At 43.6% G+C, this 25,059-nt stretch overlaps 1 protein-coding gene across 2 annotated transcripts in view; it reads right to left on the bottom strand.

Annotated features, from left to right (window-relative positions):
* The window catches only part of LOC147701152 (sialic acid-binding Ig-like lectin 16), a 557,018-nt gene that overhangs the window by 380,464 nt on the left and 151,495 nt on the right, over positions 1-25,059 (bottom strand). For both annotated transcript variants that reach the window (XM_086929911.1, XM_086929912.1), the window contains exon 2: positions 14,346-14,504. In XM_086929911.1, coding sequence (XP_086786037.1) covers positions 14,346-14,388 — 43 coding nt within the window. In that variant the 5' untranslated portion in view covers positions 14,389-14,504. The remainder of the gene's footprint in view (positions 1-14,345; positions 14,505-25,059) is intronic.

Here is a 25,059-nt window from a genome sequence, read left to right as displayed (position 1 = left end):
GACTGACTACAACCTTCAAATTATCTGTTCCGCTCCTCGAAAATACATTCCTGCCTACTAGTTTAAGTAAACATCCCCCAGCTGCAGAGCCAAAGGGCCGGCCTGTCTCCATGCAAGTAATTCATAGCCTCTGTTACCATGCTCCCATGGAAGGCCCATGCCCCCACGCTTCTCATGCAGACACTCAGGCGCTTATACACGCACTCATAGTCAGTATAGAATAGCTTCTGCCCCAGAGACCTTTTCCGTTCAGATAATATGGTTCCCAAACATCAGATACCAGATATGATAGAAGTACGAGTTGATCTGACATGCCAGACTTCTGTCTCTTTCCGTCAGTGTAAATGTCAAGCCCCCTGCACCCTCCAGTTTCACGTCAAGCACACGTCATGCAGCTGCGCGCGCATCCAAGCTTCCGATTTCTGCTGACATTGCAACATTTCTGTTTAGTGCCACCCCCTTGTGACACCTACCTGTGACGTTTCTAGCGCACACCTCTAGTTCACGCCTAGTCCACGCCTTCTGATTACGTACTAGTAACACTTGGATGCTGTTATCTTGTCTTCTCTCAGCTGTTACGCCTTCTATATTGGTTTCTATGGTGTAAATTAAGTATATAAGCTATGTATTGTCAATAAAATACTGCTCTATCCCTTCCTGGACCCTGTGTGGTGCCAGGAACCTGATATCCAGTTCCGGAACGATTCCTTTTTAAGGAATAAAATCCCTAAGAACTCTAACACCACGGGCTCTGTTTCTTTCTTTCCGATTGAGTTATTATTGATTAAGTACTTACCTGCATAGAAATTAAGACGGTAAATTATATATTTACGACATTTTTGCGCCCGAATAGGGACCCCTCCCCCACCTCACGCGCCGGTTGGTGCGTTGCAAGCTCTGTCCCCTGCCATCAGTTAGAAGGAAACTACGCGTACCGGCAGGATTTCCTGTATCTCCCTCTGGCCCACGGAGGTGACGAAGACTGCGATCAGTACCCAGACGAGGCGGTGAGGAGTGCGGAGGATCCCGACCAGAGCCTAGCCGAAAGAAGCAAGGTCCGAGGTGTCAAGAGGCCCACCAGTTTTCCGAAGTTTTCCGAAGTTTTCCGAAGTATCCACGTGTCGAGTCGAGTCCAGTCCAGTCGAGTTTTCGGAGGCCTTCTGTTTCCGTGCTTCCCGGTGAGTACCATTGCTGGGACGTATCTAGACGGGTTTGGGTACACAAGTCCGGTCTGCACTGTTTTTAGACAGTGTATCTGTACTGTTTAGCAGTACATCCGTTATTTCAAGTTTCTGCACTGTTTTAGCAGTGTATCTGTGCTGTTTAGCAGTACATCCGGTATAGGGGGTAGTCATATATGTCTCAAACGTCTTTTCGTGTGATTAATGTCGTGGTATGAGTGTGACTGTTTTTAATGTGTATTATTGTGTTCTTGTATAACTAGCTGTATCCAGTATTAAGTAGCAAGGATTGCGCATTCAGTACTAAGTAAACAAGATGCCGTTTTTCAACAAGTTAAAGCAGATAGGAACTAGGAAAGGGATACTAGAGGAAGAAATTCCTATCCCCCCTAGGGACACTCCTGGAAATTTTATGTACCACAAGCATGGCATAGATGCCATATTATATCTAGATTTATGGGCCGAGTATACTAAACATCTAGACGAAAGACACAGATGGCCTGTTACCGGAACATGGGATGCCGAGTGCATCATGAAGGTAGAGGAAGCACTTTGGAAAAAGAAAGTCAGACAATCTCAGAAAGACGCCATAGAGTTTTGGCGTAAGGAATCACATAAGCGTGCTGAAAAAGAATTACGTAGAGAAGACAGACTCAGAGAATCAGATAAGGCCCAAGAAAACGAATTAGTTACTGAAGGGATCCGAGTAAAATCAGAGCAAGTAGACCGCGCACGAAACAATCTCGTAAACGGTATGTATCTCGCGGCCGAGGGTTCGCCTGAGGCCATTTCAGAAATACCGAAAAATCTGCCGCCACCATTGGTTCCAACTAAAGTAACTCATAGGACCACTAAAGACATATTCCTGAATTCCTATCTAGAGGATGTAGCACCCGCTTACACCAATCTGCCTGTCCGCGCCCTGCCTAACGACAGGGACGGGGGTGGTAACCCGCCCCAAGATCATATTCCGCCAGTACCACAACAGATTCCTCCTGTTCCACCACCTCCACCACTTCCCGTACCTAAAATTGATCTACCGAAACCACGTCTACCTGACCCTACTAAAAGACAAATTCAAGTTCAGATACAGACTCCACAGAGAGATAATGTCCAAGCTTCCGCCTCAGGAGGTGCGACCGGGGGTCTCCGGACCCCGCCATTAACGCACAGATTTAATCTTAGGGATATGCAGAGCCCTTTCTTGTTCAAATCACCCCGCCTCGACATACTCAAAGAAAACCTTTCAGTTTGCAGATATGATCCAGTACCCGGCAAAGACGATAGAATGATGATGGCATCACTACGGTTAAGATCTGCTACTGATTTCCTGCTGTACTTTGCAGGAATGAAGGAGCGCCTAGATAGAATATATCAGTTTGTTCAGACTGGGAAAGACCCTGACAGTATTAAGGATGCCATGGAGCATCAGAAAGTTGACGTTCAAGCACAGATACTACGTTTTTTCATAAATTGCCTAATAAGAGAACGAGACAGGCCTGGGACAGATCAGAATGAATTAGATGCACTGAACAAGTGGGGTCAAAATATATCTGAAGGAAAACACGACAAGGGGACTTGCATAGCCAGTATGTACAGGAAAATAAGAAAAGAAGTGATAGATATACACAAAGAAGAAAAAGAAAAGGCTTCCTCCGAGGAGGAAGAAGAACCTGAAGAACCAGAAAGGACTACAGACACTATAGCGTATGTAGGTAAGGGAACTTACCTTAGGAAAGGCACTCGTCCAGAAAGCAAGAGAGTTTTTCTCTCTGCCTTAACAAACCCGAATTCTTCTGAACATCAGTTCCAGGAGACTGATAAAAGGCTCCGAGAGAGAATGGGGTACCATGTACTCAATTCTATGGATGAACAAGAACTAGCCCGGTCAGCCATATTATGGACTGAAAATCCGGATATATATAATGATGACACCGTAGCGCAGACATTCCTGAACCTTTCCCCAGACGAGCAGAAATTAGCAGGTGTATACATGATTCAGCACCTCCTCACGAAATACAGAAACCAACATTCTGATCCAGGTCCCTTACACGAAACATTAGAAGCACTACTCATGGATAGATGGAGAGGTCTCAGTACCAAGTTAATACAAATAATTCTAGAACAACGACATAGATATAACACTTTCATAAGCTCTGAATATGTTCCCGCTCCGCCCCCAGAAAGAAAAATGTATCATATGGAACGTCTGAATGGCATTGAAAGTCAGAACCCCTTACGAGAAGTGCACCCAGTTATGGGTGAGGATCGTACCTTGAAACGTGTGTATGTACACACGCCTCTGACTAAGTTAGAACTGTTAGAAATGAAGAAACTAGTCCCGTGCCATGATAAAGACCCTGCAGGTTTTCACAGAGAGCTTAAAGACATGTTACTGATGGGGGATTACACATATGAAGATATCATGAAAATGTTAAAGGTACTGCTGCCCACGGGCATCTACGAGAAATTAAAGGAAAAAGATGGGAGGTGGGGGAGAAAAAGATTGTATGGGCAGAAATAGAAGACGAAGAGAACAAACGTGTCCCAGGGGTAGGCCTTGGGGACAAAACTAAAGCATTACCAGGTTTGATAGTACAGGTTCTGCCAAGATTGCTGACAACAAGAAAGGAAGACTGGGATGCAATCTCAGCATGTAAACAGAAACCCGACGAAGATACTAGTGACTTCTATTCAAGATCTTTTTGTATCCAAGTTAGTTGAGAATTCCCTGTTAGCAGTCAAAAATCGTGTATACAAGGTTGAGAGTACATGGCAAGCAAATACGCCATCACAGATGTTACAAATGTTACAATACCATCAGAACAGAATTAGAGAAGAACAGGATCAGGAACAGAAACGTATGAAAGACACGAAAATGAAAATGTTAGTAGCCCAGTCGGTCCCAACCGACGGCCACAGAAAGGGTACGACCCAGACAGGTCACGCCGCAGCTCCCGTTAAAGGGACATGCAATTATTGCAAGCAGCCAGGTCACTACGTACATGAATGTCCAGTTCTGAAACATAACATATCAACAGGTAAAACTAAAGAGAGACCGCATCCACCAAGACAAGATCAGGTCCAGCAACAGACCTCACAGAACGTACAGCCCATGCAGAACACGCAGCCTATGCATGCTTCACCTCATACAGCACAGACAGTAGCGGTATCACAGCCACAGCCCATTGCCGCGACCCAACAAGTTTCTCAACAGATGTACCAGTATGCCCAAGCTGCTTACCCCGATTACCAACGATACGCATGAAACAGCCTAGAGAGGGAGATGGGTTTGCCTCTTATTGAAATTCCTGTAGATCAAGAAGGTCCTTATGTACACAGTCAAGTATTGGGAAAAGACAGAAAGTTTTTAATTGACACAGGGGCAAGCCGCACCACCATAAGCCATGACGAAGTCCCAGGGGCACCCCTCTCAGGCTCACAGAATGTTTCCCTTGGTTTTTCAGGACAGCCCATTGTAAATGAAGTATCAGAACCAGTCCCCCTGGCTGTGGGTCCATTATCACGAGTTACAGACTTGTTACTTACGAAATCATGTCCAGAAAATCTGTTAGGAATAAAAACGTTGAAGGCTCTAGGAGCCATAATTTGCTGTTCCCCGGAGGGAGTTAGACTCTTTCTGCGGGATTTCAAGGGTCATTATGTTTTACGGGAGTTTGACGTCAGATTGAAAAATGTACCAGATTACTTGTGGGCAAAAGGCCCAACTGATGTAGGTTGTATGCATATCACACCATACCGTGTTACACTCAAGACAGGAGTTGTTTTACCACGAATCAGACAATACAAGTTACCACCTGATGCTGTAGTGGCTTTACTGGAAATCATTGAAGAGCTCATTGCCCAAGGAGTGGTCGTAGAGACCGACTCCAATATCTGTAATTCACCCATCATTCCAATTCTTAAACGCACTGATCCCAATGCACCGCCAGTATATCGGCTGGTGATTGATCTGCGAGAGCTGAATAAATGCATTGTACCACAGTACCCTGTGGTCCCTGATATCTCTTCCCTATTGACTGCTATTGATTCAGAAGCAACGTTCTTCACTGTAATTGACCTCAAGAACGCTTTCTTTAGTGTACCTATTGATCCAGAGAGCCAATATCTCTTCGGATTCAGTTTAAATGGACGAAGTTTCAAATTTTCCCGCGCACCTCAAGGATTCACAGAAAGCCCCAGCATCTATAGTCAAGCACTGAAAAGACAACTAGATTGTATTCAAATGCCAGTTAATACCGCTTTACTGCAATACGTCGATGATCTGCTGATCACCGCACGAAGTGAGCCCGAATGTGAACAAGCATCACTGACAGTTTTACATTTCCTGGCAGACAAGGGACACAAGGTGTCTCCTTCGAAGCTACAATTCTGTGTTCAGCAAGTTGTGTACTTGGATCACTTGCTGTCCAAAGTGGGGAGACAGCTCACTCCCGATCGCATTCAGTTAATTGTAAATATGCCACAACCCCAGACACAAAAGGAAGTGCGGGCCTTTATAGGCCTCACCTCGTACTGCAGACAATGGATTCCTCAATATGCATTTCTAGCTAAACCACTCATCCAGTTAACGACACAGGAGGCAGCGACTTCGACTGTCCTTCCTTGGACTCAGGAACACACACAAGCCTTTGAGGAATTAAAGAAAGCATTATGCCGAGCACCAGTTTTAGCGACACCATGTTACAGCAAACCGTTTACACTTTTTGTTACAGAACGTGATGGCACAGCATTGTCTGTCCTCACTCAAGACCAAGCAGGTTCACATAAGCCTTGCGCTTATTTTTCAAGTACATTGGATTCAGTAGCCCAGGCACTCCCTGCGTGCTTAAAGTCAGTAGCAGCAACGGCATTAGCAATCAGACAGAGCGATTCAATTGTTTTAGGCCATCAGTTGACAGTACAAGTTCCACATTCTGTAGAGGTTCTTTTAAACAGAACCCAGACTCAGCACTTGACCATAGCACGACTGACAGGTTACGAATTAACGCTATTCCAGCCACACATAGAAATCAGACGCTGCAGCATTCTGAACCCCGCAACACTGTTACCTTCAATTAGGACAGATCCAGCCCCGCATGATTGTATAGAAATCATTAATGCAGTAACAAAGCCCCGACGAGACTTAACAGATGTTCCACTGACAAATCCAGACCTGACACTTTATGTGGATGGTTCATGTATGCCAACAAGTACAGGAGAATTAGTGGCCGCGTATGCAGTGACCACTGAAACCGAAGTAAAAGAAACACATCGTATTGACACACTGTCCGCTCAAGCGGCAGAGCTTATTGCTCTGACCCGAGCCTGTATACTAGCCAAGAACAGAAATGTCAACATATACACTGATTCCCGTTATGCGTTCGGAGTTGTACACGACTTCGGAATGTTATGGCAAGAACGAGGTTTTCTGACCTCTCATGGTGCCAAGATCCAACATGGTCCCCTCATTCAAGCACTGTTAGAAGCAATACATCTGCCTTCAGGCATATCCGTCATGAAGTGTAAAGCACATACTAAAATTACAGATTCTGTTTCCCAGGGTAACGACCTGGCAGACCAGACAGCAAAACATACAGCATTGACGCACACTCAGACAACTGACATGACAAAGACAATAGGACCGACAAATTGTATGACAGTCAGGGATCCCACACTAGATGTTATCGATATTCAGACACATGCTACCCCTGATGAAATAAAGAAATGGATTGAATTAGGAGGGATCCAGACAGATCAAGGTTGGATGACGAAGGGAAAATATACATGGTTTCTCCCTGATTCTATGGTTCAAGTCATGATCAATACAGCACATAGTCCAGCACATCTAGGAGAGAAAGCGATGTTAGACAGTTTACAAAATCTTTGGAGCAATAAACACTTACGAGCAGCAGCAAAACAGAAAGTGCGTACTTGCATGATCTGTTGTCAGTTCAATCCAGGTAAAAGCGTCCCTGTAGAGCAAGGTGGATTTCATCCTCCCGATCACCCTTTTGAAGTCCTCCAGATGGATTATATCCAGATGGACCGTTGTCGAGGATTCAAATATGTCCTCGTAATTGTTTGTGCACTGTCCCGTTGGACCGAAGCATATCCAGTCCCAGATTACACTGCTCCGACCACTGCCAGGCAGCTGGTTCGTGAATTCTTCCCACGGTACGGCATGCCTCGTGTCGTGTACTCAGATAACGGTCAGCCATTCTCATCCGAATTAATGAAGCAAGTTTCCTTGCTGCTAGGATATCAATGAAAATTCCATTGTGTCCGACATCCCGAAGCCGCAGGCCTTGTAGAGAGGCATAATCAGACATTAAAGACCCGCCTTGGAAAAATATGTCAAGAGAAAGGGGTCGACTGGATAGTCGCCCTGCCAGTGGCACTGTTCTATATGAGAATGGTTGCCCACTCGAGATCAGGACTATCCCCGTACAAAGTGGTCTTTGGTAGACCACCGAATATGTGGGGGACGCCCATTCCTAAGAAAATTACTGATGTTGATTGCAATATGTTGACAGATTACCTTGCCTCCTTGATGTCTGCACTCCAATCATGTCGTTCACAGGTTGCCGCAGCCTTCCCTGACAACACTGATGTAAAGCCGCATGATGTCCGTCCTGGCGATCTGGTGTTAATAAGGAACTTTGACAGGAAAAGTCCGCTGGAGCCCCGCTGGAAAGCGCCGAAGACCGTTCTACTTACTACGAGGACAGCGGTGAAAGTGGAGGGCAGAAAGGGGTGGATCCACACGAGCCATATCAAACTATGCAATGAACTGAAACCAGACCCAGGCTCGTCCACCCCTTCCAAAGACTGTATCGAGCCCAGTGACTTTAAAGTTTCCGAACGAGAGAAAACTCCACAAGAGGAGTACAGATCAAAGCTCCGATCTAGCAAGTCAGACAGTTTAATTGTTTAAGTCCTCCCCTAGGTGAATCGGTTAAATAGTTTCTGACATGTATCCCCTAGATCGAGATAGAGAGAGAGAGAGACAATTCAAGAAACGTACATACTGCAAATCACTGCGTAGTCACTGTATAGTGACATTGTTAATAATGTTTTTTCTAAGTCTTCTGATTATTGTTGCAAGTATACTCCTTCCTATCTATTGCCCTATTTTCAAGCGTGAACAATCTGCTTACAATGTTTCTGCTGAATATACTTTTAGCGAGTTACCTCCACATGAACTCTCTTACAGACTTGCGCTGCGCAACAACACTTTCATTAGTATGCTACATCATTCCCATCAGACTAATAATGCTACAAATTGCTGGATATGTGGCCGACTCCCTCCCTACCAGAATTACAAGGGAGCTCTGCCCCTCTTTCCGTATCCGTTCACTCACAACGGCTCCTGTGGTGCATGGTTTAAAATAATTAATTCCTTAGATCCTGATATTGCTGTTTTCGACGGGAGCTGGGTTTGGGGAAACTTGAACTTAGTCCTGCTCGACGTCTGTTACCCTGATAAGGAGGGACTCCCCATTAGAATAGGAACTGATCTAGAAAATGAAGTATATGGATTAAGTAATTACACAATTAACCTTATGATTCTTACAGTTGAATCCGAAGCTGCACCAGTTCTGCCCGCTATGTCAGTATTACCAGTCACTGGTGAATTATGTGTCAGGAAGAAAGGTTCAGTACACTTAGGTCATAGTAAATGTACTACTGTGGTCGAATTCAGTGATCATGGTAAATCGTCCTATAAAGCTATCCGTCATTCCTATTTTGTTTGTGGTCATACCGCATACATACGTTTACCTCCAGATTGGGATGGTACCTGTTATATTGCATTCCTTCTGCCACCTGTTTTTCTAGCTCCTCCTGATTATCACAGAAATACAAATCTAGTAAAGAATAGACTCAGAAGAGATATCCCGCTTGTCGACTACACAGAAACGGCATGGGAACAGTACACCGATTTTAATAAAGGATTCTTTTTCTTTTTAGGCCCTGTCCAAAATAGTAAACTAATACGCAGATTAACTAGAACACTTGAAGCAGTAGTGAATGAAACTGCCTCCGCCCTAGGTAACCTAACCGAAGAGCAGTCCGCCATGCGGGTTGTTGTCCTTCAGAATCGTCTTGTTATTGACGTCATCTTGGCAGATAGAGGTGGAGCCTGTAAGGTCATCGGGTCAAGTTGCTGTGTTTTCATTCCAGAAAACGCGCCATCTGTATACAAAGCTATTACACGTCTTCATAAAATTGCTAATCTGACACATCAGAATCCAGGCACCTGGACTTGGTCCGGTTGTTTCTGGACAACGTTAACCGCTTGGGGATGGAAGATCCTATCCTTCCTAGGCATTGGCCTAGTCCTAGTATTCAGTTGCTGCCTGTGCTTGCAGTGTGGGCCAGCGATTTGTGGACTGTGTGCCACTTCATGCATTGAACATTCCATGTTCCTATTTAAGACGTGAAAGAAAGAAAGAAGAGCAAATGATGTTACAAGAACAAACTGATCGATTCATGAGGATCGATATATCATGAAGGGTCCATAGGGAACAAGGAGGGAATGAGGAAATATAAATTTTATGGTCAAGTTGTGTTCCCTAGCGTGTACCCCACCGTCTCCATGTACCAGCTTAAAGTGCATGTAACTTCCCTCCTGTGCCAGCTATGAAGACGCAAATACATTTTCGTCCAACGTTAACATGTCCTCTTTCAGACCCACCCTGAATGGGTTGAATAGTCCGTTCCTAAGTATGCTATGCCAACGTCTTTTTGTAGTGTACTTTACACGTTTTTCAGCTCTGGCAAAGTAGGCCCTGAATTTCTGCCATCGAGCCTTTTTCTGGCTTCTGACTCTGAAAGCCTCAGCCCAGGCTGCCTCTGTACCCGTGAACTCTGACTTACTTCCAGCGCGGCCCACCGCGCTTAGCTCAGCCTGCTGCCTGCCAAGACTGACTACAACCTTCAAATTATCTGTTCCGCTCCTCGAAAATACATTCCTGCCTACTAGTTTAAGTAAACTTCCCCCAGCTGCAGAGCCAAAGGGCCGGCCTGTCTCCATGCAAGTAATTCATAGCCTCTGTTACCATGCTCCCATGGAAGGCCCATGCCCCCACGCTTCTCATGCAGACACTCAGGCGCTTATACACGCACTCATAGTCAGTATAGAATAGCTTCTGCCCCAGAGACCTTTTCCGTTCAGATAATATGGTTCCCAAACATCAGATACCAGATATGATAGAAGTACGAGTTGATCTGACATGCCAGACTTCTGTCTCTTTCCGTCAGTGTAAATGTCAAGCCCCCTGCACCCTCCAGTTTCACGTCAATCACACGTCATGCAGCTGCGCGCGCATCCAAGCTTCCGATTTCTGCTGACATTGCAACATTTCTGTTTAGTGCCACCCCCTTGTGACACCTACCTGTGACGTTTCTAGCGCACACCTCTAGTTCACGCCTAGTCCACGCCTTCTGATTACGTACTAGTAACACGTGGATGCTGTTATCTTGTCTTCTCTCAGCTGTTACGCCTTCTATATTGGTTTCTATGGTGTAAATTAAGTATATAAGCTATGTATTGTCAATAAAATACTGCTCTATCCCTTCCTGGACCCTGTGTGGTGCCAGGAACCTGATATCCAGTTCCGGAACGATTCCTTTTTAAGGAATAAAACCCCTAAGAACTCTAACACCACGGACTCTGTTTCTTTCTTTCCGATTGAGTTATTATTGATTAAGTACTTACCTGCATAGAAATTAAGACGGTAAATTATATATTTACGACAGATATCATTACATTGTACGCTACAAAAAGCGTTTGACCGCGTGAACTCTGCCTTTTTGAGTAAGGTATTGGAGAAATGCAACTTGGGGGGTAACGTTACTAGACTTATTTCTGCAATTTATCAAACCCCAACAATTAAAATACTAATAAATGAGAACCTCTTCTCTCCTATACTAGTGCAAAGAGTTACAAGGCAGGGCTGTCCCCTCTCCCCCATGCTTTTTAATTTGTACATTGAATCCTTTGCAGAGATTATTAGGGCACATAACAACATATTGCCTTTTAGATCTGGTAGTTGGGGGCAAAACGCTTCATTGTATGCCAATGATATTATGGTGTATATCTCCTATATAGAGAATACTATACCAATTATATACAGATTAGCTCACCAATTTGGTAACATCTCAGGATACAAAATTAATCAGTCGAAAACTGATTGTATGGCCTGGATTGTGAGTCTTTCCTCCTCTCAATTAAAGTTGAAAATAGAAATGAGATACCTCAGAGTAAAAATCACACAGGACATCAATGATATATCTTACACAAATCTAAGTAAAATTGATAAGGAAAAAGCTGGGCATATTTACCTCTAACATTAATAGGAAGGGTCAATCTGGTGAAAAAGATGCTGTTGCCGAAGTTGATTTTCTTGTTTCAAAACATACCCTTAGCTTTTAAGGAGGAAAGCTTGAGGAAAATACGGGCAAAAATGAATTCATTTATTTGGGCATCCAAGGCCATCCGAATTTCTTGGAAGAAACTTCGAAGAAGGAAGAACAAGGGAGGCTTATGTGCGCCTGATTTACTAATTTATGCGTGGGCTTTCCAAATGAAGGCAGGGAAAATGCTTGTGAATGAACCCGATCAGTCAGATATAGGCAAAATGTTTAAGGAAATTCTCCAGGATCTAAGAGAAGCAGATTATGCATATCTGTATAAATTTGGAGACCCACGCTTTTTCTTGAAAGTGCGATTGAAAGTTCTAAAAGATCTAGCAATGACTTGGAGCAAAATTAGGAAACTGTTAAAAATTTGCTATTATAGTGCTTTGGCGCCAATATGGGATACCCCTGGCTCTCCTGAATGGATGAAAGGTTCATTAGTTCTACTTTTAAAATCTGCTGGGGTGAACTGTTGGGCCCAACTGATTCCGGAAGGATTTCTGATATCCTGGGAAGAGTTGAAGTATATCACAGACAATCAGATATCCAAATTCAAGTATTTACAAATAAAAATCTAGATGCAAAAGATTGGAATACCGATTGGTTTTGCAAATATCTTAGAGACTAAATTGAGAACCAGACAGCAAAACAGAAAGGAAGCGGCAAATCTCTACTGGTGTCTGATTTATCTGATAGATGGCGACTTCACACTGCCAGCCCGACTGTTGGGAGACTACTTTTAGACACCAACATGAAAACATTATGGCAAGTGTCTTTTGATTTATTATATGCTACAGTGAAAGCTGCCAGTTTAAGGAGAAATCATCGCTTCTGTCTCCACAGAGTATACTGGTCGCCTCTGAAATTAGCTAAATTTGCAAAAGGTCCTACTCCATGCTGTCCAAAGTGTCGAAAAGAAAGAGCTAATGAAGAACATATGTTTCCAAGTTGCCCAACAATTAAGAAGTTTTGGGAACCTGTGTTAAAAGATATGGAAGGAATACTTGGGGTCGATATACAGGTGAGCACCTCTCTATTTTTCTTTGGTCTCCTTAATGGGTATGAAAGTTTACCATTAGATTCTAACAAGCTGTGTTTTTATCTTATCTTACTGGCCTGAAGAGAAATCTATAAATATTGGATTAAAAGTACCCCCCAACCTACTTAGATTGGGTAAACGCTATTAAAAACATAATGAAATTAGATATACCCACAAGAAAAGAGAACAGTAAAAAGGTTGCCTTTTGGAGACCCTGTATAAGGTGGTTGCTTAATCTTTTGTTCAAATTGGGGTTAGTCTTTTGTCCAATGATTATGCCTCTACATGGATATACTTCATCACTCAGGTCAGTTCCAGGGGCAAGCGGATAGAAATGTGGAACAGACCAATTTGAGAGGTTCTGTGTAAAGGGCAACCCAATAAGATCAGAATTTCTTTGCTGGGGCCAGTACGAAGGGGGACAGCAGAGGAAATCAGCGATGTACTGAAAAGATCTAATAGCGTAGGAGGACAAAAAATAATTTTAAAAAGCTTTGACTAAGGTCTACCGCGTGGGGAGCCGCGCAAGGATCCATCGTAGTCAGCCTGAAACGTTGACTTTGTCCCAGTCTTGTATGATCAGATGCCCCTATAGGCAGTATAGATTTTGTATGTGCTATATAGTGCTAAATCTTACTTTACTAGCATGTTTGCTTGTATACAATGTAATGTCATCCAGGCAGCATGTTGCAAACTTTAGAGCGTGTGCACTGAAGAATGGAAATAACACTGCAGCTTTGACTGTTTAAAAGCAATACATAAAGAAGTCTTCCGTACATGGCCATTTTTTACACTTGTTTACACTCACATGTGTTTTTTGTCTTGCTTTTCAGATTTATGCAGCACAAACTCAACCCCAAGGTACTGGTGAGGTACTGGTGATGAGCACCACTTACATTACACAAGGTTGCATTGATTTTGTAGCTTCGGGTAGATTAAGTGGTGTAACCAGAACCACAGGATGTTAAGCCAGTTCTGAGACTCAAACTTAGTACCCCAGTTTTCAAAGTCAGCAGGTCTGACTGTAAATCAGTGGCGACTGGTAGGGAACTGCAACGGGGGTGGGGAAAGGTTGGGGTGTTAGGAAAAAGAAAGATAGAAAAGCAAACTTACCTGGAGGTCGGCGTCACAACCTCCACTTCTCCTCCAGCAGGAAACACCCCGCCTCCCAGAATCCCCTGAACAAACACAATACTGGCTTAAGCACCGTTGTGATGGGTCTGAGCACCATGATTCAGAACTCAGACAAGTGCTTGGAGGCTGGGCATGTTCTCCACAGGCTGTATAATACATCCTGCAGAGAACATGCAGAGTGTGCATGGCAGTTTGCCCGGCCCGAGATGACCAGCCAAAATGTCATGCGCACTTAAGGTGCAGCCACGACTGCTCCTCTGGCCTCTACGTCAAGGGAGGCTGCCCCGCCTTAACCTGGCTGCACTGCAGTGCAACTGCAGTACTAAAATAAAATGATAATAATTTTTACTTTGCACTGTTTTGAAATGGTGGGGCAAAACTCCTCCGCCTTAGCGAAGGAGCCGCCCCTGGCTGTAATGCCTCATTTTCAACACTGCTGCCCTGCAAATTTACTGATGACCTTAAGCATATCAGATAATGAATTAATCTTTTTATGGTTACAACACTTGCTTTACTTTTTTGTAAATGTGATGGATTCAGGTATTTTTTCAGGTAGGTGTCACACTAACCTTTCCAAAGTAAGGACAGTAACAGCACACTTCCCAGCTCCATAGTGGGCTATTTAGACATGCCTTAGTGATGGGGATCTTCGCTTATCCCTACAGCACCCGGAACTGCCCAGGAAAGGTGGTGTTTCATTGGGTATTTCAAGTAATCACTTGCATGATCTGTGGAGAGAACCAACAGAAAAAATATTAAAATTAATTTGAAAAATAATACCACATTAATTTAGTAGGCAAATTCCGGAACATCTTTAGTTGGCTTTTTAGCTGTTTTAACGTTGTTAACATGCCTTAAAATGGGAAAATGGTAATTTAATCAGCAACATACCTTGGATGTTTCTTCATTCAAACGTCCATATGACCGAGCACATAAGATTAACCCTCTGTGGATTTTAGAACTGAAGTTCAATCCCTTGGCCTTTCACATATTGATAGAGGTAATCCTGCCAGTGCTTGTCTACCAACATCCTCCACTGCCTCTACCAGGGCAACTGTACATGCAGCAGCCTAGCTCTTCTCCAATGCATAAAACCTAAGACCATATCAAACCAATAGCGAGAAATTCTGGCTTTTTTGCATAGTCGCCCACCTGGACTGATGCTGCTGGTTTTATAACCCTGCATATTGGGGTATTGCTGCCCAGTCTTCAGCATATGTGCTCTGATCCCTAAAGTGTAGTAAAACTCAATAATTCACAATTAACATACTTTACATTTCCAGTAAGGCCATAGTATAAAGTGCAGGTAAATACACCAATGGTATGGAAAGTTAAATGTCGCCTAAGGATTGCTGCACCATATTGTTCCATTCAGTTGCCTGACAAGGAAAACATGGCTTCAGGCCTACACGTAAAGTTGACCTGGATCAGCCTTTAGACCTATAGGCATGCAAATCAACATAAATCTTTTCACAGGAGAGAAACACTACTTTTTAAATAATAAGAAAGTCACTCCATAGTAGACCTTCTGGTCAGATGGGAGGGTTGCCTGGTATTTAAAAGTGGACTAAATAAGAATTCTGACCCAGATTTATAAATGATTTGTGTCACCTCGGGGAAGAGTTTCCCCAGCAGCCTAAAACTATTGTTTCTTTTTTGTTAAATGATGATCAGCATGCATGGCATATTGATATCATTACCACAAAAAGGGAAAGTAAAATAAGCCAATCAGCTCGTTTAACTTTCAAGGCACCAATGCTTAAGGGCATATCTCAGCCCTCCAAGCACCAATTCAGCTGTGAAGGTATCATTGGAAAGAGGAGAATCTACCCTTTCCTAGCAGGTACCACTAGATCTAAGGATTAGTTTCTGAGGGGGGGAGCATCCCCTGGCAATGGGCTTTCCCTTCCTCTCCCCCAGGCACAACCGTCTTTCTGCTCCCCCTTCATCTGCCTCTGCGGGGGGCACAAAGCCCACTAGACACCAGTGAAAATATGTTTTCTTTCTTTTTAAAAGGGTGGGGGCTACCCACAAAGGCATAGGGTATGCCCTCACCTCAATGTGGACAATATTGTCTCTTTACCTTCTCTGGGAGGCAGATTGGCGGTTTACCCCAATTTACAGAAGTGGTATAGAAATTCCACTAGACACCAGAGATTTACCAGTTTGGGAAAAAGAGCAGGGACATCCCACCTAAACATCGGGTATACCCCACCTCATAAGGGGCAAAAGATGCTTTCTACCCCCTGGGCGGACAGAGTACCTCCCCAGTTTGACACCCCAGGAGATCAGAAAGCTCACTGGACACCAGGGATTTCAAAATAGTAGCAAAAGAAAAATGATGGGGCAACCAACCATTAGCATTGAGTCTACCCTCTCCCCAGAAGGGGGAATAGAGTTTGTCTGTGCCCCAGGTGCTTTTTCCTGATTGTAAAGAAAACTCACTGAATGCCAGGAATATGGTATTTTTATCAAATAATGGGGTACAATCTGGCCCATCATGACTTGAGGCCTGACCACCACCCTTAAATCCTCAACAATCTTTGTGCTCCCCTTGGGGCAAAAACATCTCCATTCCTGTAGCAAGTAAGTGGCAATTTTGATTCTTATGAGTTTTGTATTTATCACACAAGGGCCTATAGTGTGGGGCTATATCTCAATATTGCCTTACTGAATAGCTGAACTTTTTGGGTTTGTAACTTACCAAACCCATATATTTCTGAAAACTAGACACTGTGCTGGAGTCCAGGGAGGTGTTCCTGACATGGATCGCACAAGGTCTTCTTACACACAATGCTGTGCAAAACTCAAATGTTATCTAAAACAATGCATTTTCAATGCATTTCTGATGTAAACCTATGGGAATCGACTCAGCAGTGCAGTTGAAAACTGTTCCCCTCTAAGTGGCTTGGCCTTGCATAAAAAAGGCCCTACAAAGCAATGTGGAGCAATCCGCAATAGGAGTACCTGAGATATTCGGGCCTGGGGCTCAGTCACCACCTAGGAAAACTCTGACACTTATGAAACTAGGCACCTGTGGGAGATCAGGGTGGTGTTCGCCATGTGGATCCAATTACATTTATTTACCCACAATGCCCTAAAAAAACTCACACTTTGTTTAACCTTTTAGATCTGCGATGTAATCTACAGGTATACAGAAGGGTCAACAAGATTTCTAATGTCCAACATACCCCTACTTGTTCCAATAAAACACAATGGGACTAGCACCCATTGAAGGTAAGCCCCAATGGGGAGACATCAACTTTTGCTGTTAATGTGTTGCTGGGACTAGAAGGCTTAGCAGCATTGTGAAAGCATTTCAGTGGTTACAAAACAGAATTTAGTATTAGAGATGATACCACAATTCCACATTATTTCTCCTCTTGGGAATCAGGTCAGCAGGTTCTCCTCCTTCTCCTCTAAAGCTTGAAGAAGCAGACACCACAGTCTAGCAGCTTACACTTTATCAACCTTTAGTTTCAATTAGAGAAACTTGTGCTGACTGCGCTGTACATCTTGTTGGTGTAAGAAGCTTGCATTATTATATTATTACAATATATTTGTTTTGTGCATGAGGAGGGAATCTTACACAGCTACAACCTGTCCTCTTCCAATTAGTTAAGTGCTGCTGGCTAGCACTTTTGTAAATTTGCTGTAATATTTACAAGTCTCTGAAGTGGAACATTGGGAGTTACACAATCAAACAGATAGCTCCACTTTCAGGCTATATGTAACCTTAAATGCCTGCTGTCAACATCCCTTCTCTGTTTTGTTGGTGCAAAGGGATTGCTGCTAGAACGTGTGCAGCCTCGCTCCTGAAGTCTGGGAGCAAAGCACATCTCAATCCTCCCGCCTCTCTCACTCAGCCTATTCTGTTGCAGCTGCTTTTTCACAAATGTCTGATTGGACACCTTACCTATTTTTGGTGAAGGGAAGCCCAATAACCTAAGAAAAGTAGAAAAACATAAATACACTTTTTCTAATTTTCTTCTGTGACAGGCTGCTGCCGGAGAAAGTCTGAGGGAACATGGTGAGAGAATGGAGCCATAATTTCATCAAACCATTGAGATAACATAATGTGTTCACTGACATAATATTGACACTACTAATATTGACCTACACAATCATCATCACACTAATATCGCTAACAAAAATATCAGCAACCTATATTTAATGAACAATAATAAATAAATATCGGCGAAAAATGATCAACATAAAAACATTGATATCACTGATATCAAACACACAAATATTGTGTACAAAAATAGCATCAACATTAAATTAACATAGCACATAACAAAAATATAAAAACTAAAAAATATCAACTACTTAAATTTCAAACAAACATATAAAAAGAACCTCTACCAAAAATTACATTTCACATTTACAATCTAGATACAAATATAAAAAAAACCACAAATAAATAAACATATCATCATTAAATAAACTATGTAAATATAAATGTTTTTGTACTTGTATAGCGCACAGCTACCCGCAGTGGGTTTCCCGGCGCTTGTACGAATACCGCAAGGGAACCCTTCCTGGCTTTCCCTGTGAATTGTCCACTCCTGGGCACCCCCTTGGTGCAGACCAGGCATCCCTCGCGTTGTGGGGGCCGTTGTGGAGACTAAGCAAGCTATTGCCCAGAGTTGCAGCGTGGGGCCCATGATCAGTATTGGCACTGAGGCGAGAATATCTGGTCAGGGGAAATAATGAGCCCGAGATCCCCCAGGGCAGGAATCGAACCCTGGTCCCTGGCCAGAGATTTGCATCGAGGTCTGCCTGCTCTAACCATTGAGCCACACTTCTCCAAAAGTTTTAATAATGCTAAAATACACACTTCACATTTTATAAAATTACCTCACTCACCCATAAATAAATAGCGTATATATATTTATATATATATATATATATATATATATATATATATATATATATATATATATATATATATATATATATATATATATATATATATATATTTCCACAGCTCCCTCACAGGAAACAAATGGGTCGCACTCCACGGGTTATCTTTTGCAGTTTTTTATTTTTCCATTACATTCCACAGGCAGATGTTCCGATCTACGCGTTTCGGTATTTCAAATACCTTGCTCACGATCAACCGCTCACTAGACTCCCCCTTCAAGATATACTGCAGTACATTGTATTCAATACATCACTTCCTGTTAGGGGTATGTCAGTGCCTCTAAGCTTTATGGGACATGTTGTTTTTTTACCAAAGTGTTAACATTACTCCATGTTTGCCAATAGCAGCTGCAACAAGAACCTATGGGCTGAATCAATCTGAAGAGCTTTACATACATTTGTGAGAGTTTCGCTTTGATAAATTGTTTGGTGCCCAATATATACCCACACTTTCGTGACTGGTGATAATATGAGCAGAGAAAAAAAGCAATGATGAAAATGTAACACTACCAATGGTCAAATTACTTAAGCGGGCGATAACACTATGATATGAACCTAGAAAAAGCATTATGGTGAATCCGTGGTACCTAGAAAGCATTACATTAAGTGAAAATACAAAATTATACCTGAATAATTAGTGATACCAATTGTACTGGTTCTAAAACATGATTCCCAAACATATAATGTCATCCCACTAGAGGGAAAATATCAGGAGTAGATATTGCAGCTGCTTATGTATGAATGGAGCTAAATTAGTTACCATACACAACACAAAATACTGTTAACTAATCCCACCAGAGGGATCCTAGTATCACCAGTATGTCACAATACTTTTAATCGCAATCAATGAGATGTAAAATGTGGTAAAAATTGGGCAAACATGGAGTAATGTTAACACTTTGGTAAAAAAACTACATGTCCCATAAAACTTAGAGGCACTGACATACCCCTAACAGGAAGTGATGTATTGAATACAATGTACTGCAGTATATCTTGAAGGGGGAGTCTAGTGAGCGGTTGATCGTGAGCAAGGTATTTGAAATACCGAAACGCGTAGATCGGAACATCTGCCTGTGGAATGTAATGGAAAAATAAAAAACTGCAAAAGTTAACCCGTGGAGTGCGACCCATTTGTTTCCTGTGAGGGAGCTGTGGAAAATATATCAGCAGCGTGGTTCAGCTGCAGGGCGCCGCACCCGTATCGAGCGCTGTCTGAGTGGCAAAAGGAACCGGCTATGGAGAATATATATATATATATATATATATTCACTGAAAAAACCATAGGTTATAGACCATATATAGTTAGGAATTAGCATTTACAAAACCTTATTTTACTCACACAAAACCATTGAAATTTCATATATAGTTAGTTCCACTAACTATATATCGCGCACCCGCAATCCACTGCTGATCATGTCACATATTACATCATTCAGGACATGGTCAGTGACATCACTGATGACATCTCAAATGACATCACTGATGACATCACTGATGACAACATCCAGTGACTGTATGTTTCTGTAAAGTTAAAATATGTCTTACATATTGATGAGTGAGTGGATGTATAAGTGTCTGGATGAAGGATTTAGTAGGTGCATGACTGACTGTATGAGTAAGTGATTAAATGTGTCTCACTGAGTGCATGGGTTAGTGACTAAACTGTCTTAATTTGTGCATCATTATGTCTGTTGTTCTGTAAACTGCTGCATGTGTTGATCAGTAGCTATATGAGTAACTATATGGGTTATTAATTGGTTGCCCAAGTATTTGTATGGGAGACTGTGTGTGTGTGTGTGTGTGGGTGGCTGGGAGGTGTGTGACTCTGTGCATAGATGTGTGAGCAGTTGATTCACTAGATGTATGGGTTCAGAAGTGCATTTGGAAACAGCTGTATGGGCGGTTGACTGTGTGCATGAGTGTATTGGTGAGTGAATGGATATCTCAGTACTACATGTCAAAGTAAGTACATATGTAAAACACAGTACATGTGAGAGTTGACATATATAAATAACTGTGCATAAGAGCCAGTGAATGTGTGAGTGGCTGTATGGATCATTGTGAATTTGTATCAGTGATTGTATAAGAGAGTAAATATGTGTTAGAATATGTTTGAATAAGTAAGGTGTGTATAACTGTATAGTTGAGGAAATGGAGGTGTGATTGATTCTTTGCATGACTGACTAGGTGTGTGAGTAATTCCATGGATGAGTGACAGTCTGTGAGTGTCTGTTTACACTGAGTGTATCTAAGGTTATATCAGAGTCTGAAGAGGTTCATCGTATTATCACATGAATGATGTCATCAGTGATGTCATTTGAGATGTCATCAGTGATGTCATCAGTGATGTCATTTGAGATGTCATCAGTGATGTCATCAGTGATGTCACTGACCATGTCATGAAAGATGTAATATGTGACATGATCAGCAGTGGATTGCGGGTGCGCGATATATAGTTAGTGGAACTAACTATATATGAAATTCCAATGGTTTTGTGTGAGTAAAATAAGGTTTTGTAAATGCTAATTCCTAACTATATATGGTCTATAACCTATGGTTTTTTCAGTGAATTTCAATGTTTTTTTAATAGCAAATATGAAAAGCTTTAAAATGTCAAGTACGTGGTAGGTAAAAACATTTTCATGTCTATGCACGCTGATGTGCTTTGAACGCTGCCCCCCCCCTTTTTTCTTTTAGGAGTATTCTCTCTTTGCAGATAGTGAAGGGTAGGTATCGCAGGCCTTTGCACCCGTTGTAATCCATCGTGCCTGCTTCTCTCTCCATTTGATTGATTGTTATCCAAGCATTTACTGTTTTAGAATTGGTTCTCTTTGGTTCATTCTCTAATAACAAACAAGCACAAAGTCGCAATACTCTGTTTAGTCTTTTCAGATAGTGAAAAATCGTTTTAAAAAACAAAAGGAATCGAGCAAAATCAGTAGGCCACTAATGGGATCTCTTTTTGACCTTGCTAAAATAGAAACATTAGGAACAACCCCTCATGAGAAATACGAAACTAGTGAGAGGAACTGAGCTCGATGCCATGATGGCTGCAAGACAGCTCGGCTCCGCCACCCACCCCGCCCAAATTCTATCAGTTCCGGTGGAGCCCCAACGTGAACAGGTAGAGAAGAACTTGCCCTCCCCTCTTTGACTGAAGGTTCTTGTTGCCTGTCCCTTCTGTTGTCATTTAACAGAACTTTTTGGACTACTGAAAGAGGTTGTGTTCCGACCGCTGGTTGGTGGAGACATTTTGACTATATTCTGGACCTGCGTTGTCGCGTAATGCGTCATATGATGCACCGCGTTAGCGCACCCGGAAGTACTCCGGTGCGCGAGGCGCAGCTTCCCGGAAGCGATCCAGAGCGCGGCGCGCAGCGCGTAACGTAAGCATGTGACTTAAAAATAACGCTTTTCTAATGATGAAAGGCTTGGTCATATGACCTAAAAATAACGCTTTTCATTGCTTTCAAACATTTTTTTTTCTTAAACATATATGTTATAATGTTCCAGGCTAATGTATTTTCCCGGAAAATTTACAACTGTCCTGCAAGTAAAATATATTCCTTTTTCGAGAAAAAGGGCGTTTCTTCGTCCCATGAGGGAGCAGTTGAGCAAAAGAGGCTCGGCCTGCTGTCTTAGTCGCTGATAGGCCTGAATATCAGATTCTTATCGATCACTTTATGTTGCAGGAGTAGAAAACACAACAGCCCTTGACCATTTATCTTTACTGCGTTCCTGCGTATTATACCTTTTATCCGTCATGTAATTGGACTGCTTTATTTCACTTGCCTTTTACTGATTCGAAAACAGTGGCTATTATGCAAAACTTTACCAATGTAAGTACTACTACCATGTTTTGTTTTAAAAACATTTATTGTGAAAATGTCAGTATACAAATACGGGCCTATAACCACGTGGGCCGGCTACGGAGCAAACTGGAATCGTATATGATGAGGGAACATTTACACTGTAGAAGAACGTAACGGGCGACCCATTAGATTGCAAGAACTAAGGTGTCTAACAATAGCGGAATCGGTGGACGTACATTTTATAATTAAAGTACAACAGGGCCAGTTACAATAAAATTATCTAGATATACATTTGCGGGCAAGTACCATGGGTGACGTTAATTCGAACTTTCAATAGTACAGTAATCAATAACACATCAGAACTTAATATCAATAGGGATGTCAAAATGTTCAATCAATTCTCGTCCCCGCCCGCCATGTGCTTCAAAACTGCATACGTATCTCGTGATATCAAGGTTGGGCAACCAGTACACAACAAGGAGTTACGAGTCCCATTTATTATTATTAAATAGGCAACAAAAACAATCAGTCAAAAGAGGGGACGCTTTCGTGAATGGGGCCCATGCCCTAGCAGGCAAGCGTTCAAGTTCCAAGGTGTCCCAGAGCCATTTTAGTGGACCAGGCCCAAATCCAAAGAGCTGGCCGCCATTTTGAGAGTCTTGTTGCAGCCGGCTATCGCTGCACCACAAGAATAGCCGCAATTCAGCTAGATGGCGGGTGAGTCACTGTACCGCAAAAGCGGGCGGAACTCAGCTGAAAGGCGAGTGAAACGCTAAGAGGCACCCCACTGTAGATGAGGTGCCTCCACCTGGGGAGGAGGGAGAGGCCCATTTGCGCTGCCTCCCGCCCCCCTCCCGGCACCCCACGCCGCCTTTCAGCGCAGCATTGTAGGATGGCCACACCAGTGAAACTTGCTGGACACCACCTCGGTGCCATCCGGATCTCGGCGCGTTCGAGTCACTGTACCGCAAGAGCGGGAGAAACTCAGCTGGACACGCCGTCTTTCGGCGCAGCATTGTAGGATGGCCACACCAGTGCGGCAACTTGCTGGACACCACCTCGGTGCCATCCGGATCTCGGCGCGTTGTGCTGCCTTCGGCGTACTGTAGCAGCAAGAGTGACCGCAACTCAGCTGGACACGCCGTCTTTCGGCGCAGCATTGTAGGATGGCCACACCAGTGCGGCAACTTGCTGGACACCACCTCGGTGCCATCCGGATCTCGGCGCGTTCGAGTCACTGTACCGCAAGAGCGGGAGAAACTCAGCTGGACACGCCGTCTTTCGGCGCAGCATTGTAGGATGGCCACACCAGTGCGGCAACTTGCTTGACACCACCTCGGTGCCATCCGGATCTCGGCGCGTTGTGCTGCCTTCGGCATACTGTAGCAGCAAGAGTGACCGCAACTCAGCTGGACACACCGTCTTTCGGCGCAGCATTGTAGGATGGCCACACCAGTGCGGGAACTTGCTGGACACCACCTCGGTGCCATCCGGATCTCGGCGCGTTGTGCTGCCTTCGGCCTATTCGAACATCGGTCCGCTACTGACGCCGCCTCACAGGCCAACTGATTTTGTAGGCTTTTTATAGCCCAAAGCCGCATAACAGGTCATGTGACTTGTTTATAAAACTTTTCATTGGTTCATTTTACTTTTGGTTTCCTAATGATGAAATGCTTGATCATATGACCTAAAAATAACACTTTTCATTGGATTAAAACATTTTTTTTTCCCAAGCCATGAAAGCCCCACCTTTTTTTTTTCTCACTCGGCAATCCAAAAAGGTTCCGTTAGATGACAACAGAGGGGACAGGCAACAAGAACCATCACTCTAAAAAGGGGAGGGCAAGTTCTTCCCTACCGGGTCACGTTGTGGCTCCACCGGAACTCATCGAATTGATAGTCTACAGTGTTTCTGGATGTTTCAGACTGAAGCTGGCGTCAGCATGAGAGCACCACCATCTCGTAGCTCCGTCGTGGCCATTCCGCAAGCAATCATGGCAGCCGCTCCCCACCGGAAGCCTGCGGTAGTCGGGGGCCCCCAAGACTTTTGTAGAATCTTCAAGGCTGAGGGGACGCTTTAGAGAATGGGGCCCAAGCCCTAGCAGACAAGCGTCCGAGTTCCAAGGTGTCCCAGGGCCATTTAGTGGACCAGGCCCAAATCCGAAGAGCCGGCCGCCATTTTAAGAGTCCTGTGGCAGCCGCCTATCGCTGCACCGCAAGAGTGGGCTCAACTCAACTACATGGTGAGCGAGACGCTGTAGCCGCAAGAGCGGGCGGTAAACAGCTGAATGGCAGATGAGGCACAGTGTAGCAAAAGCGGGCGGAATGGCAACTGAAACGGTAAAGGGGCGCCCCACTACAGCAGACGAGCCTCCACCTGGGGAGGCCCGTTCACGCCGCCTCCCCCCCCCCCACGGGGCGCCCCACGCCGTTTTTCGGAGCAGCATTGTAGGATGCCAAAACCAGTGCGGCAAGTAAAGAACATCACCTGGGTGACGTCCAGATCTCAGCGCGTTCTGCTGCCTTGGGACTATTCGCACAACAG

This window comes from Lissotriton vulgaris, chromosome 7, assembly GCF_964263255.1.
Source record: "Lissotriton vulgaris chromosome 7, aLisVul1.2, whole genome shotgun sequence".
NCBI classification, from domain to species: domain Eukaryota; kingdom Metazoa; phylum Chordata; class Amphibia; order Caudata; family Salamandridae; genus Lissotriton; species Lissotriton vulgaris.
The sequence above is the reverse complement of the archived record's forward strand: the minus strand, read 5'-3'. Positions and strand labels throughout refer to the sequence as shown.